General features: G+C 40.6%; 1 protein-coding gene across 2 annotated transcripts; it reads right to left on the reverse strand.

Moving 5' to 3' along the window:
- Nucleotides 1–3,783: 3,783 nt before the first annotated feature.
- On the reverse strand, nt 3,784–12,425 carry LOC118788192 (peroxisomal membrane protein PEX16-like). 2 transcript variants are annotated; one of them, XM_036544106.1, is made up of 11 exons: nt 12,204–12,425; nt 11,415–11,450; nt 11,024–11,100; nt 8,445–8,578; nt 7,182–7,282; nt 6,609–6,686; nt 6,379–6,528; nt 5,633–5,705; nt 5,319–5,438; nt 4,242–4,306; nt 3,784–4,022 (listed from the first exon to the last, which is right to left on the reverse strand). In XM_036544106.1, exons 1-11 carry the CDS (start codon nt 12,328–12,330, stop codon nt 3,964–3,966), a joined length of 1,020 nt encoding a protein of 339 aa, XP_036399999.1. In that variant the 5' UTR covers nt 12,331–12,425; the 3' UTR covers nt 3,784–3,963. The 2 variants fall into 2 exon arrangements, with proteins under 2 accessions (XP_036399999.1, XP_036399998.1); XM_036544105.1 differs by having other exon boundaries at nt 6,609–6,689.
- Between the last annotated feature and the right edge of the window lie 1,332 nt (nt 12,426–13,757).

Here is a 13,757-nt window from a genome sequence, read left to right on the forward strand (position 1 = left end):
TCTGCCCTCTGTGTGTCTGTGAGCAATTTGGATCATGTGAAAATACATTTTTATTTCCAGGAAATGAAAGGTGGGAACTGAAGAAATATTTCATGCATGCCTGTATGAAAACTGACATGTTCTCTTAAGTACTGAGAGTAGTTGTAGGTGTAGGTAAGTCCACAATATGCCACTTTTTCATTGAAAGTTCTCGTAGTTGTAAGTCGAAATACCTTCTTATGACATTAAAAAAAAACATTGCAGTACTCACAGATACAGGACTTAACAGAAGTACTATTGCTCACCATTTGAATAGCTTTGGAAAATCGAATACTTCCAACATAAATTTTGCTGAATGCAGACAAAATAACTTCTGTTAATGAGGACCCTCAGCAGATAACTCCCATTTCCATGCCATACAGTTGCTGAGGTTTAAGAGGCTTTGCATACTTCACACATTCTGCTAGCAGAGTTAGCTTTGCAGGAGAGAGCAGTTCTGCTCCGCTGTGTGGAGAGGCCACTTGGGCTGCTTGTCAGTCTCTCATTAAAAAAAAAAACAGCACAAAATTACGGGACAATCCAATCATCCTGTAGATTAAGCATGTATACCAGCATGGGTGGGTAGCGTTGCTCCTTTAGTGCAAAAGTTGATAGGTTTTACAGACATCTCTCAACAAGGTTATAGCAAAAGGCAGTTTCAGCTCCCATGCAAATGCAGAGGAATGAGCAGTGAAGTGTATGGCCATGAAGTCCCACAGCTGTGCACAGCTACAAAACAAACAACACTGCTAAATTCCTTCATTTGCTTCAGGTGAATTCATCTTTAGAATTTGATTTTTGCTAATCTAAGCTTAAGTAGAAACTTCTACAACTTTTACAAAAACCTTGCAGACAGTCATAAAGAGAAAATGTCACTGAGGGCTAAAGTAAGGCCATAATGTGAAATGCTGTCATGCCCACCTGTGTTAGCAACATTTACAAAGTACATGGTTATAACCTCTCAAAGTCCTCTGTTATTTGTGGTGGTCCAGAACTGCTGTCAGAGGGACGCCAGAGACTTAAGAAATGGAGTGAGAATTGACTGCAAAGGGGGTGTAATTTGCAGATTTTAATCGCTCTGAATGGCAGGAACTGCAAGTAATTACGTCACTCTTAAAGGTGTCTGGAAAATATGGAATGGAGTTAGTGCGAATCAAATTTAGGCTCATTCTAAATCCGGCATGTTTGCACATAAATCACTTTCATATAGTAACTTCAAAATTGGGCAAGAAATTCAAATTTTAGTGTTCTACCTTTTGCACATTTTTGTTAATTACATTCAGTGTTTGCTAGTGAGTTACAAATATTAGAGGCAAAGAACCTACCTTCAAATTGTTAAAAGGTCTTAAATCTGCTTTTTGAAGAACAAGTTTGCCAGTCTTAGTAAGGACCTCCCAACAGTAGCTATCTACATTTTATTTGAATGTGCCCAATATGGCATCCGTATATTTGTACCTTTCACATACTGATTGGAGATAGAGCTTGTAATTTAAAAGATTGTTTGAAGGCCAGAACAGAAGGTACCATTGCTTGTAGCTCTCCTGCCCAAGCCATTGTTGGGGAAAGTGACTCATGTCAGACACCATAGTGTTGTACAGCCACTCATGGCAGCAGTCAGGAAAAGGACACAGCAGGGCTGGATTGCAAGTATAGAGCTTACCTGGGGAATCAGTTATGCTAGGACAGGAAATGAGGGAAAACTTTTCAAGTGGCACATTACCTTCCAGTTGATTTCAGTCACTTTAATGCTGAAATGCGGGTGACTGCCATTAGGATGAAAGTACTACATAGCTGTTACAAACTAATGATAGTTACCCTAAGTCCACAATGAAATGTTTGCATAAGATGGGCTGAAAGACATTTTAGAAATGTTAGTCACATCCAATACATGTAGGGCTTATTGTTAAGGAGAGAGAATTCAAGAAAAAAAAACATAAAAAATGTTTTATAGCAATTATTTTATTATTGGCCTTAATTTATCAATAAAGAAATCTCAGAAACAAGATGTTTTATGATAGTTAAATGTGTGTGTCTTCAGTTCAACTAAACTTACCTAATGGACCCATAAAATGCAGCACTTCTTGAAGACAGGCCTTTGTAGCACATTAGATGATAAGAGAGAGATTGCAAACACATGAGACTTGCTCCTGTACAGCTTTGTGCATGGGTGAGTGTTGCTGGGGTAACCAGCAATACAAGTAGCAACCTACTTGGTTTTTGATCCGAGACTGAGTTACCAGGGTTGAATTTAATTCAGTTGTAAAACCACCAATGGTGTGTAATGTAATGTGAAAAAAGGACATTAATCCAACAAGGACAAGAGAGACACTTTTTAGTCATAAGTATTTTGTAGTATTTACATCACTGATGTAAACACATCAATGGTGTTAAATCAATTGATAGGCATATTTATGAAGCTGCTTTATTAATATTAGTTTTCATAATGACCAAATAAAATTATTCACTGTATTTATTAAATGTCATGGAAAATACCCAAATTCTCAGCAAGTGTAAATTTTTCAGAATTTACTATTATTCCCTTCCTTTGCAATCCTACTGATACATAAATAAGTGTGAATGTATTAAGTCTGTGTTACAATAACATTAACCATGACACATATTAAATGATTAATTGCATCTCCTCTTCTGTTTTTATTTCTTGACTGTGGTATTCTAATTGGTGAATGGAAGGCTGCAATGTAACTTTGGAAGACTGGAGCCTCTCAATCATCAAGAACACAGCTACCCTGCCCAGAGACATTGAAGAAGGGGAGAGTTGCAAAATTATGTGCACCCATGACAAGTGCTAAATGTATTCATTTTTCCTCGACTGAACCATGAAAAATCAGTAACACTGCCACAGAAGCAGACCCTTATTGACACCTGTGTGCAGGACCTACACATGCCTGTCTCAGCTTTATTAATGCCTGGTATTATACAATCACCTTAAAACATTGCAGTTTCCAATGGGACATAACACAAACCAATGTAAACCTCTCTCCATTTAAAGATTTATTGAAAACATCTTAAAAAGATTTTTAAAAAATCACACCTTTTCATAAAGTATTATAATACAACAGTCTTGTCTTCAAGAGCTCTTGGACAAAATCTAAAACTTCACACATTTGCCATTTTCCTGGGATTTGCATTAACTAAAGCAATTAAGCAATTTTCACACAGTGAAAAAATACCTGATCCCCACAAATTTCCAGATGGTGCCAATTAGTGCTAGGACCCTATGGAAATGTCTCATTATAATTTTAATGGAAATGTCTGGTGGGATATACAATGCCCCTTAGCACAGGCATTCTCAATGATGTCTGCTAATTTAATTCGCAGTTTTGTCCACAGCACATACAGCTATCCTCTGTGAAACACGTTCAAACAACATGAGAGCCCAGACTGGAAACTTGGCAACACTGACGCCAGCACAATGCCCTGCAATAGCTGATCTGTTTAGCGAAAACAAGTGTCCTTTTCTAGATTAACTCTCCCATATGACCTCAATGCTAAAAGAAGATAGCTTGCTGCCAAGAAGGAGACATTTTCCACTGCACAGAAATACGGAGACAAAGGGCATTATTTGAACATCATGAAAACCACAGGCAAAATATGGCAAAAGGAAAGTGATCTTTATAATCAGTTAACCTTTGCTAAAAAATCAAGAACAATAATCAATATATTAGGAAACAACAGAAATCACAATCAAAAGTGATACAAAAACACCCAAAAAGAAAAAACATGATGCAAAAGAGTTGTCCTGCATTTACTGAGACACACCAAAGTGTAATTTACCCCTGGAATTCAATGAGCAGAAGAGTCTGTTGAACAGGTGAGGTCCCTGGCACCATGCATTGAGTCCTCGGGATTTAACAACACATAGTCCTCATTCATCTCTGAAACATTTGCCCTTCACCAAAATTTCATGTTCCTGTTTTGACGACTTCATCCCCAGTTGTAAAAATAAATCTTCTGCCACACAGGTAGGTAGTCCATCAGAGGACCTGAGGAGAGCAGACGTGAGTGACTGAACAATAAATATGCAACAGACCGTTCTTTAAATGCTACCATCAAAATCTCACACTGGGTGACCTGAGTTAGCATTATCTGCACAATATATGTGTTTTAAGGTTCTCCGGATAGTTGTCTGATAAAAAGATGTAAATAAATGACAAATGGCTTTCAACACTTCATACGACACCATGTTGCTGATGTATACTCACGTGCTACCAAGCCGACACCTGGCACATACTCCGCAAGAAATCGCAGCAGAAACAAAATCCTTCCTCTGCATAATTAAGACAAAAATGATGCTGGTTACAGACTGCAGAATGAACAAAACCAAGAAAACAACAGTACAGCAAAAGCGAATGTACCTGTACTGCTGAAAATACTACATGCTATAATTTAGACACTAAATTGTCTCTAGGTAACAATGTATCAAAATGACCTCCCCTTGATTTCATTATTCTAAAGTGTTATATTAAATGTTAAATGTTTTCATAGCAATCATGTAGCACCTAAATGATACTGTTTGTAATATTGGACTATGCTTGAACAATTCTGATCAATAATATGCTATACTGCAATAGCTAAAACTTGATTTGCACAGTGCTAGACACAGTTGTATGAACACTGTTGGAGCTTTTTCACTCCTTGCTAAATAAAATCCAAAGTGTGTTTGCAAAAAAATTCTACAGATGGCTTACTTTCTTCCAACACTGAGCACTGACACTGGGATAGTGAAGAAGGCCATCTCAGTGGCAGTGTGAGAGTGTGTGGAATTGTGGGAGTGTGTGTGTGTGTGTGTGTGTGTGTGTGTGTGTGTGTGTGTGTGTGTGTGTGTGTGTGTGTGTGTGTGTGTGTGTGTGTGTGTGTGTGTGTGTGTCCAGAGTGGGCTTTCGCTCCATGTGTTCCTGCTTCAGCACCCCGCTCGATTCGACAGCTGGGAGAGGTTACAGAGTCTTAAAACGTCTAAGTTAATTTATATGAATCATTTCTATGATAAATGGTTTCCAGTTTGTTGGGTAAAGCAGGGATAAGCATTTTATACTGAGTACCTAATTTGACCACCATTTTAATTAGAGAAGGAGGAAGAATAATGATTATAAAAAAGCAGAACCAAGTGGTTAACCCTGACCTACAGTGGAGCTTCAGGGTGCTTCCTGGATGGAGACTGCAGAGGGAGCGCTGAACTGGAACAGCTGTGGGGCTAATGTTTCCTCTGGAGGTGTGTGAGGTGTGTGTAGGTCCACTAACAGACACTGTCACTGCCCATGGTGTGCACCCGGGTGGCTTACTCTGAGTATCTGTCATAGAACGGGGATCTCAGCAGGTAGTAGAGCAGCAGGAACGCTCTGCGTTTCCTCTCTGCCCGTTCCCGTCGGTTCAGAGACTTCATTTCATTCATCAGGCCAAAACTGGGCGGATAAAAAATTTGTGTTACACTTCAGATTGCCCTTAATATTTCCAATGCTCTCTACAACACCTAGTATCCTATTTCATTGTTAACACTTTCAATGCTTTGTAAAACACGTAGTATCACATTTCATTACACCTTAAGGTCTGGATGCTGCATCCAGTGATACAGATAAGGATAGTAAGCTTTCCTTACCTTGTTATTTCCAGGAGTCCAGAAATTATCCATGGCTTCCATGACTTTCTTCCACAAAGTCCCAGACAGAGCACTGAGGCACGATGGTGTGTTAGGGGAAAAGCAGCTCCTCTTTAAAAGGACACATCACACTCTCATTAAATTACTTAAAAATACCAAGCCCTGGACATGAAGACCTACTGCTCTGAAGGCATTCAACCCCAGTTGAGCACCTTGTAACTATTAAGTTTATGGCATGCATTTTTGGTCCATGTGAATGGCATTTTGCTGATCGCTACGCTGAGGTGTGACGATCATAGGTGAGAGGTGAACGGCACATCAGTGAAATAAACATGAATCCAACCAAATGAAAATTGCTCTTCATTACATGTATTCAATACATGACAAACTAATATACGTCAAACAATTTTCATTAATTTTTATCAATGAATGCCTCTCTGACTGAACATGTTCGTCCTGGTGGTTGACGACACACACACACACACACACACACACACACACACCACACACAACACACCACACACCACACACCACACACCACACACACACACACACCACACACACACACACACACACACACACACACACACACACACACACCACACACAACAAACAACACACAACAAACAACACACAACACACACAACCACACACACACACACACACACACACACACACACACACACACACTGGATAATAGCAGACTGCAGACAAAGTGGGCTGGTTGGAGGGACAGGGCAGGATACGGTGCACCAGTGGCCGGCTGATGAACAGGGACTCTGCGATGGTCTCCTGCAGGCCCAGGGGAGTGGGGGCAGGGTAGAGTTCCTCCTCAGGGCTGGCCCGTCTCCTCTCCTGCCGGGGGGCTCCCCAAAGACGGGTGTGAAGGGAAGGCACTAGGACACATGGGAAAGAGTGTCAGTACATCGGATCTGAGCAGAACACAATGAAAGGGGTTTCATCTGGGGGTTCTTACCGCTGCCCAGAGGCCGCATCACTCTTCCAGATCGCTGGCCCACAAAGGCAGTGTCTGCCTCTCCGTCCTGATCACTGCCTTCTGCCAAAAGATGTTCATGTCATTTATGCCATTCATGTGCATTCAGATGATGTCACGTCTGTTACTGAGAGAGTAGAGGGAAATTGCAGGTTTGCCTGCAGCTATGCTTGTGCACACTCAGCTGATGCAGAGGGAGGGTGAGAGACACACTGGCGTTTTTGTAAGCAAATCTTTTTTCCCTTGCTGGGACTTTCTCATCATTGTGAGTTCAGGAGAATTTATTTTCTATACAACCCTGCAATTTGCGCTCCACAGACACTAATCAGGCTAAGACATACAGCAGCTGATCTACCCCTTTTTACACTGGACATTACTGGATCATAGTTTGATTCACAGCCATAAAGGCCTTAATAATCCATATCCTTTCCCTTTAAGGAGACTGAAATGCGCAGTGCGTACCTGCAGGTATCATTATTACAGACTGTCAAATTGGGCTGCTGACCTAAACAAAAGGTGTCACCACTACCACGACTTCAAGTCCTTGTTTCTGACCTTGGGCTTGGAGCTCTGTTTCTCTGTCCAGGGGCATGATGGGAGGAGATGTCTGGATCCCAGACTTGTACCAGAACAGCAGCAGAATTCGCAGGACTGCTCTGCAACAGGAGAGAGTCATATATTTGTCTGTGTTGTTTGGCATGTTTTTTGGCATATTCGGCATGTCAACAGCAACAAGGGGAGATACACAAACCCTAACATCTGTGTTTAAGGCCAAGAGAAGGCTATGTATCTCCTGCATGGAACTAAAAAGTCAACTTTTAACCCCAGTCTCCTGCTTTAAATATTTGGTAAAAAGGTGTATATATGAGGGGGATTTGCTAGATGTCAGATACCTTTCTAACTTTTTCCCAATCATTACAAACTTCTACAAACCACACCCACCTTTATTAAAGGACCAATCATGACGCCAGACAGGTCTACAGTTAACCTATCAGGCTAACATCTGACCTATAAACTCAAAGCATACTGTAGCTCAGTATGCATAGATCATTCATGTTTTATTGTTTCATATCCTTTTCTTTAATACTGAACGATACACTGCACAGTTGTTTTACCACAATAAAGATAGTTGAGTACAATCTTCAAGGAGGAATGACTTTGATTAGTAGGTGATTTCATTATGATGTAATTCAATTCAATAATGAAGGCCTTAGCTTTGCTTTAATTGCTCCCCTAAGAGTGGTCTGCCCTTGTCAAATGAAATGCATCAACATCAGGGCCAAAGGTTCAAAATTTTACTATAAATGGCCAGATAATCAGTTGATGGTGACACTGCATGTATATATGAGGGAGCAGGGAAGGGTCAATCTCCAAGGGAGCTGTGAGTGTCAATCTCATCTTCTAGTGCAAGTGACCCTAATTACAAAATTTATAACTTCCTTCCTTTTAATGTCTAAATGTGACCAGTTTAGCCACTGCCAGTGGGAAAAGGCTTCCAGAAATATGAATTTGGGAAAAGATAAAATTTTGCAGTTTAATAGAATGAGCGTTATAATTGCCTGTCTGGATGAGGGCCACAGTCAGTTAGGAAAGGACTGAATTGCACAGGGATTAATTAAATCAGCTAATCGAGACCTCAGCTCATATCAATCCAGCAAACGCAGTGGTGCTATCGAACCAGGGTCATTCACTACTGCTAAAGAACAAAGACCTTTGCTTGGCAACCCGATAATGACCGCTGCCTGTCTGGACAGTGCCTGAAAGCATGGGTAAGGATGTAAAGTAATGAATCTCAAACTATGACTGTGCAGTTCTCACTTGGCGATCTGGATGAGGACGATGACCAGCCAGCGGCCTCCTTCGCCCCAGAGTCTGGCAGCTCCCATCTCGCAGAAGACCTCCACGGACTCCAGCACTGACAGCCAGGTGAGCAGCTTCTGCTGGGACAGGGACTGGAGAGGACCATGCAGTCAGCACAGACAACCATGCAATGCAAAAGGGTGGCTCTTCAAAGCAAGCCCAGCCTTCTGGGGCAGCACTGGGGGGAGGAGCTTACTGTCCAACACCAGTGACACCAACAGCAGAACTGGACTTGTTCCTTTTTCAAATAAATCACATCCACGACATCAAACTGTTTCGCAGAACATTACTTAACTGCTCGGCAAGACTAATTTTGACAGTGCTTACAATTTATATCCCATTCATTCAGTAATAAAAGATGGATGAATAAAAAAAAAATTCAGACACAACAATCTTACTCAATAGTATAGAAGTTTGACTTTCATTACATTACATTACTGTCATTTAGCATGCTCTTATCCAGAGGGACCTACACAGGATACAATTTTACACATTATCCATTTATACAGTTGGATATTTAATGAAGCAATTCTGGGTTAACTACTTTGCCCAAGAATGCAATGGCTCTGCCCCAACCTGACTCTCAGTATTTGAATCCAAAAACATGGGGGCTTGAGTCCACCCACAACTAATCTAGTTTCAATATGTTAGGCAGAGTTAACAAATCTGTGTGAGACAGACAGGCAAAGATAACACCTAAAAAAAAGTTTAAATCTTGGTGTTTTTCAGCAGCTCATGCTGACATGAATATAAATCCAGGCTGAGGCACAGTTACCCTGTCCTTGAACACTGAACTTGAATGAGCCAGTAAAATCACACCGGGGTTATTAAATATCTGTGTTGCACTGTCGCTCCTAGATAAGATGAGCACACAGATGTTTATGTCTTGCCACCAGGGTTGAGTCTGCCCTAATAGTTCTGCTTCATAATGGCTGAAACAATGCATTGCATTTCATTTTATTTTAAAGACCTGGAGGTTAAGAGGAACAGAGGAACTGTTCTCAGAAGGGAAATGTGCACGTACATACACACACACGCACACGCACATGCACACACACACGCACGTACACACTCATGCACGCACACACAAAACCTCTATGTTCTGGCTGAACAACAAAAGAACCGCCAAGAGGAATACCCATTATTTTGTCAATAGTCAGTGACAGCAAATCACTCACCTTTAACATATGAGGTAAAGAAAATTACATCTCATCCACTGGGTAAAGAATGGATTGGTTTTTTTTTTCCAATATGTAACACACAAACACACCTTACCCTAATCAATTAAATTAAACAGAATCAACTGTGATCTTTTTTCCTCCTTGCAGCAATGGTTTGTTTATGTATAGGTGTCCCTAGAATCAAATGTCCTAATATGTTACAGACTATTTATTTATCTTACCAAACAGAGGTTGACTCACATGGGCATTATTGTATGCGTGACATTTTTCAAAGCTACAGCAAGATGGCAGTGTTGTCTATTTATGAATGTGTCAGAAAGCAGAGAGGCCCTGAATGATCTGCCTCATCATCCATTCTAGTGACCATATCTACAATCTGCTCACAAAATCGAAAAAGGCCTAACCAAGGCACCAGAGGGGGAAAACTTCACAGTCAGGGGACTCGTACGTTTTTTTTGGGCTAATAAAGAATGTTATCTTGAAAACCTTGAAAACCTAACCTTCGTGTGATCTCCCACTCTTTCACTTTCACTTTGGTGGCACAAACTGCAGTATAAAATACCATCTGTATATTCCTTAACATATCTCTATGAGGAACATTGATTACTTCACATTATGTGGCATGGGTGAGAGGTTCTCACTGCAGGCTTTTAGACAGCCCAGCTCATGGTGCTGCAGTTCATTTAGAACACACTCCAGCAGAAACAGGGACTATAAGTGCTCCGGGCCTCTGGAATGGCAATCTCAGAGTGCTCATGATAAAGCAATCTGCCACAGTCATTCAACAACTTTACTGTATCAAGCTTTGATTCAAGGTATTTCATGTTGTAGTGGATTGTTCACTGTTCCTACCTCAAGTAGCTATATTGTACCATGTGGTGTTGTGTTAGATTGCAGTGATTGTGTCTTGTACTTTGTATTACATTTACATTCTGTCGTTGTTTTTTCTTCTGGCATATGCTCTCATCCAGGATGACTCTTAGAACTTTAAAACACACAATAAGTTCACAATATAAATGATAACTGGCAAGCAATAATATATTTCACAAATCCATGACACTACCATTTCCTACATGAGCATGGAGCACATCAGCAAATACCATTTTAAATTCTGTTCAGGAGGGCTGCTACTGCTGCAGCTTCTCCAGAAAAGTGGCAGCATTGTCTCTTGACAAATCACCTAAGAATCGCAATGTAAGCCCTGGACTGGAGCTGAAGACATAAATAATAAGAAAATGCTGGCAAAATAGAGGCCTTGCCACAGCGATATTCCAGCTGAGACAATCTGGAAACAAAAGACTCCATTAGCCCTCCGGCTAAATAAATCCCTGAGATGATTTGAACAGCTGCACTCACCATGGGTAGAGCTCGGCTCTGGCCCCGTCGCAGTATCCCATCATTCAGCAGGACCAGCAGGTTGGAGGCCGAGTACACTGAAGGACAAACACGTGCAGGGCATAAAGCTCAGCTGCCTTAATGCCCTCCAGGAGGCTCACGGTCACTGCAAATCATACTTATTATACCCAATCAGAGAATGACATCTCAGATGTTAAAGAGTTCAAGGGCACCCAAACACAAAAAAACCAATGGTCATGTGCTTGCATCGGGTTGTTTCCTGTCTATGCCTGACAATGTTTTGAGTGATCATTGAATATTGTGATCTCCGTGCATTCCTGCCATTCCACAGATAACTGCTCTTGCATGAATGCGTTGGTTCAGCAACCCTTTCCTCATGGGAACAGCTTACCCAGCTCTGAGAGTACATGGGAATCTGCGAAGCGCCCTGTAAGAGAGACAAAAGTAGCACAGTCCTCATACATACATACATACAAACACAAATTTTTACTGTATTCATTTTCTTGGCAAGGGGTGCCACAGATCTCAGAATTCTGTCGCTAGCTCCCTTTAAAATGGTGTAATTATTGACTGGAAGAACGTTTGTTGAAAAATGTATACTTTTGACACTTAAAAAATACTGCATAAAGTCTACCTTACTCTTCCTCTTAATTTTATGCCTTTTGGGACAAATCATTTTTATAAATATTTAGTAGACACATTTTCACATATTGTTGGGCAGTACAAATAGCAATACTCCAATACTGGAATATGCTGGCGTGTAAATTGATTGCTAAGTGCAGCTAGCGTTCCACGGAATTCACTGCGAACTCCTTTTATTAAAATTGCTGGCTTTAGATCAAAGATGACCACAGCAATGAAGGAGCAGTTGGAAATTACGAGAGCTATAGCATCTAGACTAGCTAGCTGCTGCTACATACGATAATGAGACTGCTAGATTACGTTGCCGACACTACTTTGAAAAGGGAAAACATGGGCAGCTGTCACAGTTAGCTATCATGCAGCGAGGATGTTGCCAGCCAGTACAATGGGTTCAATTTAAACAACAATTTAAACGAATAAAATACCCCCTTATTAGACTGCTAGCTAGATCGCTAACTTTACATCTAATTTTATTTGCCATAACCCACTATTAATAAAAATCGGGGTTAGTTTCACTTTTGCAAGTTTTTTGTAATACCAGCAATGAGGTAAGACAGAGTGCGGACAGTGCTCTCCAACTGCGCCGTGGACGACGGATTCTTCGTCACATATTCCTGGTATTGCTGGTAAAGACGGGTAAGCTTTTCCATGTATGGAATTGACATTGTGTCATGTATGTACCCACTAGAAAGCTAAACATAAAGTACAGTCCGGAGAGAGACACAGCAGCTGTACGAGAAGGATTTATACTTCCGAGTCATCGTTCTCTTCCTAGGACATAGGATTGACTTCCTGTAGGCGAAAAAGAGGCTTGTATTTTAAAGAGACAGAAGGGGAGCTAGAGTAACTGTAATTAGTGATACTTTGTAACAACTCAAAGAATTTTCGTAGTGTTACACGGACAAAATAAACTGATTCGATAGATGAATTAGTGCTGTTTAAAATCCCATAAGCGGTTTGAAATTGTTAAATAAAAGAATAAATTCAAAACAATAACAGTGGCTGGTTACTACATTACACAGGTATTCCTGCCATTAACGTACAGTATGCTTGACATAGGCTACAATTAATTCACATTGAAGAGCTATGTAAATGTGTTTTGGCCAGTATTAACGCCAGTCTGTATGTGTCCTTACCTGGCAATGGCATTGTGAACGCACCTGCAACATTTAAGGGTCATGTAAGTTATATCAGTAGAAATTGCTTTATTATATCGCTGTCACACCATGAGGGCAAGTATATGTGAATTCACATGTCAAAACAATGTCCCATGAAGCTGCAGCAACAAATCAACACAAATATGTGTCAACAAAATGAATGTATTTCACGATACGCAGTAGGGGTGACCAAGCGTTTATTCCTGCCAACCGCCAATTCAAGTTCACATATCAGTCTGCTAAAGATTTTTTTTTTTTATGAAACTCTTTAAACAACAGACGCAACAGGAGACACAGGGCGGAATAAAGACGTTAACTGACACAGTGGTAGCCTAGCAATGCTTGCAATGTTCCCAACTTGCCCTGTTGGGAGACGACTCTATGTTGTAAAGTCAGAAAGATGATTATGTAAGTTTTATTAAACCCAATCAGAGAATGACATCTCAGATGTTTAAGAGTTCAAGGGCACCCAAACACAAAAAAACCAATGGTCATGTGCTTGCATCGGGTTGTTTCCTGTCTATGCCTGACAATGTTTTGAGTGATCATTGAATATTGTGATCTCCGTGCATTCCTGCCATTCCACAGATAACAGCTCTTGCATGAATGCGTAAGTTTTATTAAATGTCTTCAATTGCTACTATAAAGTGTATCGTTAATGTGAAAAATGATGTACCTCCAAGCCGTTCGATGTGGCTAAAGCACATTTCTTCCTACGCATGACCTGAAATAATCCCTTACAGCTCTTACATCTTACTTACTTGAGAAGTAGGCCTATTAGGAAATATTTGTTAGATTCTTGTCCATTCCAGTTCCGTCAGTGTCTCAGAGTTATACAGCCTAATGTACTACAACAAGGAAATGGTCGTGATTGATTAAATCTCCAAACTGCAAACCTACATTAAATGTAAAACCGTGGCTGTTGGTATTCACTC

This window comes from Megalops cyprinoides, chromosome 13 (genome assembly GCF_013368585.1).
Source record: "Megalops cyprinoides isolate fMegCyp1 chromosome 13, fMegCyp1.pri, whole genome shotgun sequence".
NCBI classification, from domain to species: Eukaryota; Metazoa; Chordata; class Actinopteri; order Elopiformes; family Megalopidae; genus Megalops; species Megalops cyprinoides.

Bases quoted from the DNA above. Each gene is read 5' to 3' on its own strand.
- LOC118788192 (XM_036544105.1), bottom strand. From the start codon at position 12,330: ATGTCAATTCCATACATGGAAAAGCTTACCCGTCTTTACCAGCAATAC. The intron at 5,439-5,632 runs GTAAGGAAAGCT...TTATCCGCCCAG, and splicing joins GGACTCCTGGAAATAACAAG to TTTTGGCCTGATGAATGAAA. The intron at 4,307-5,318 runs GTAAGCCACCCG...TTAATTATGCAG, and splicing joins TTCTATGACAGATACTCAGA to AGGAAGGATTTTGTTTCTGC.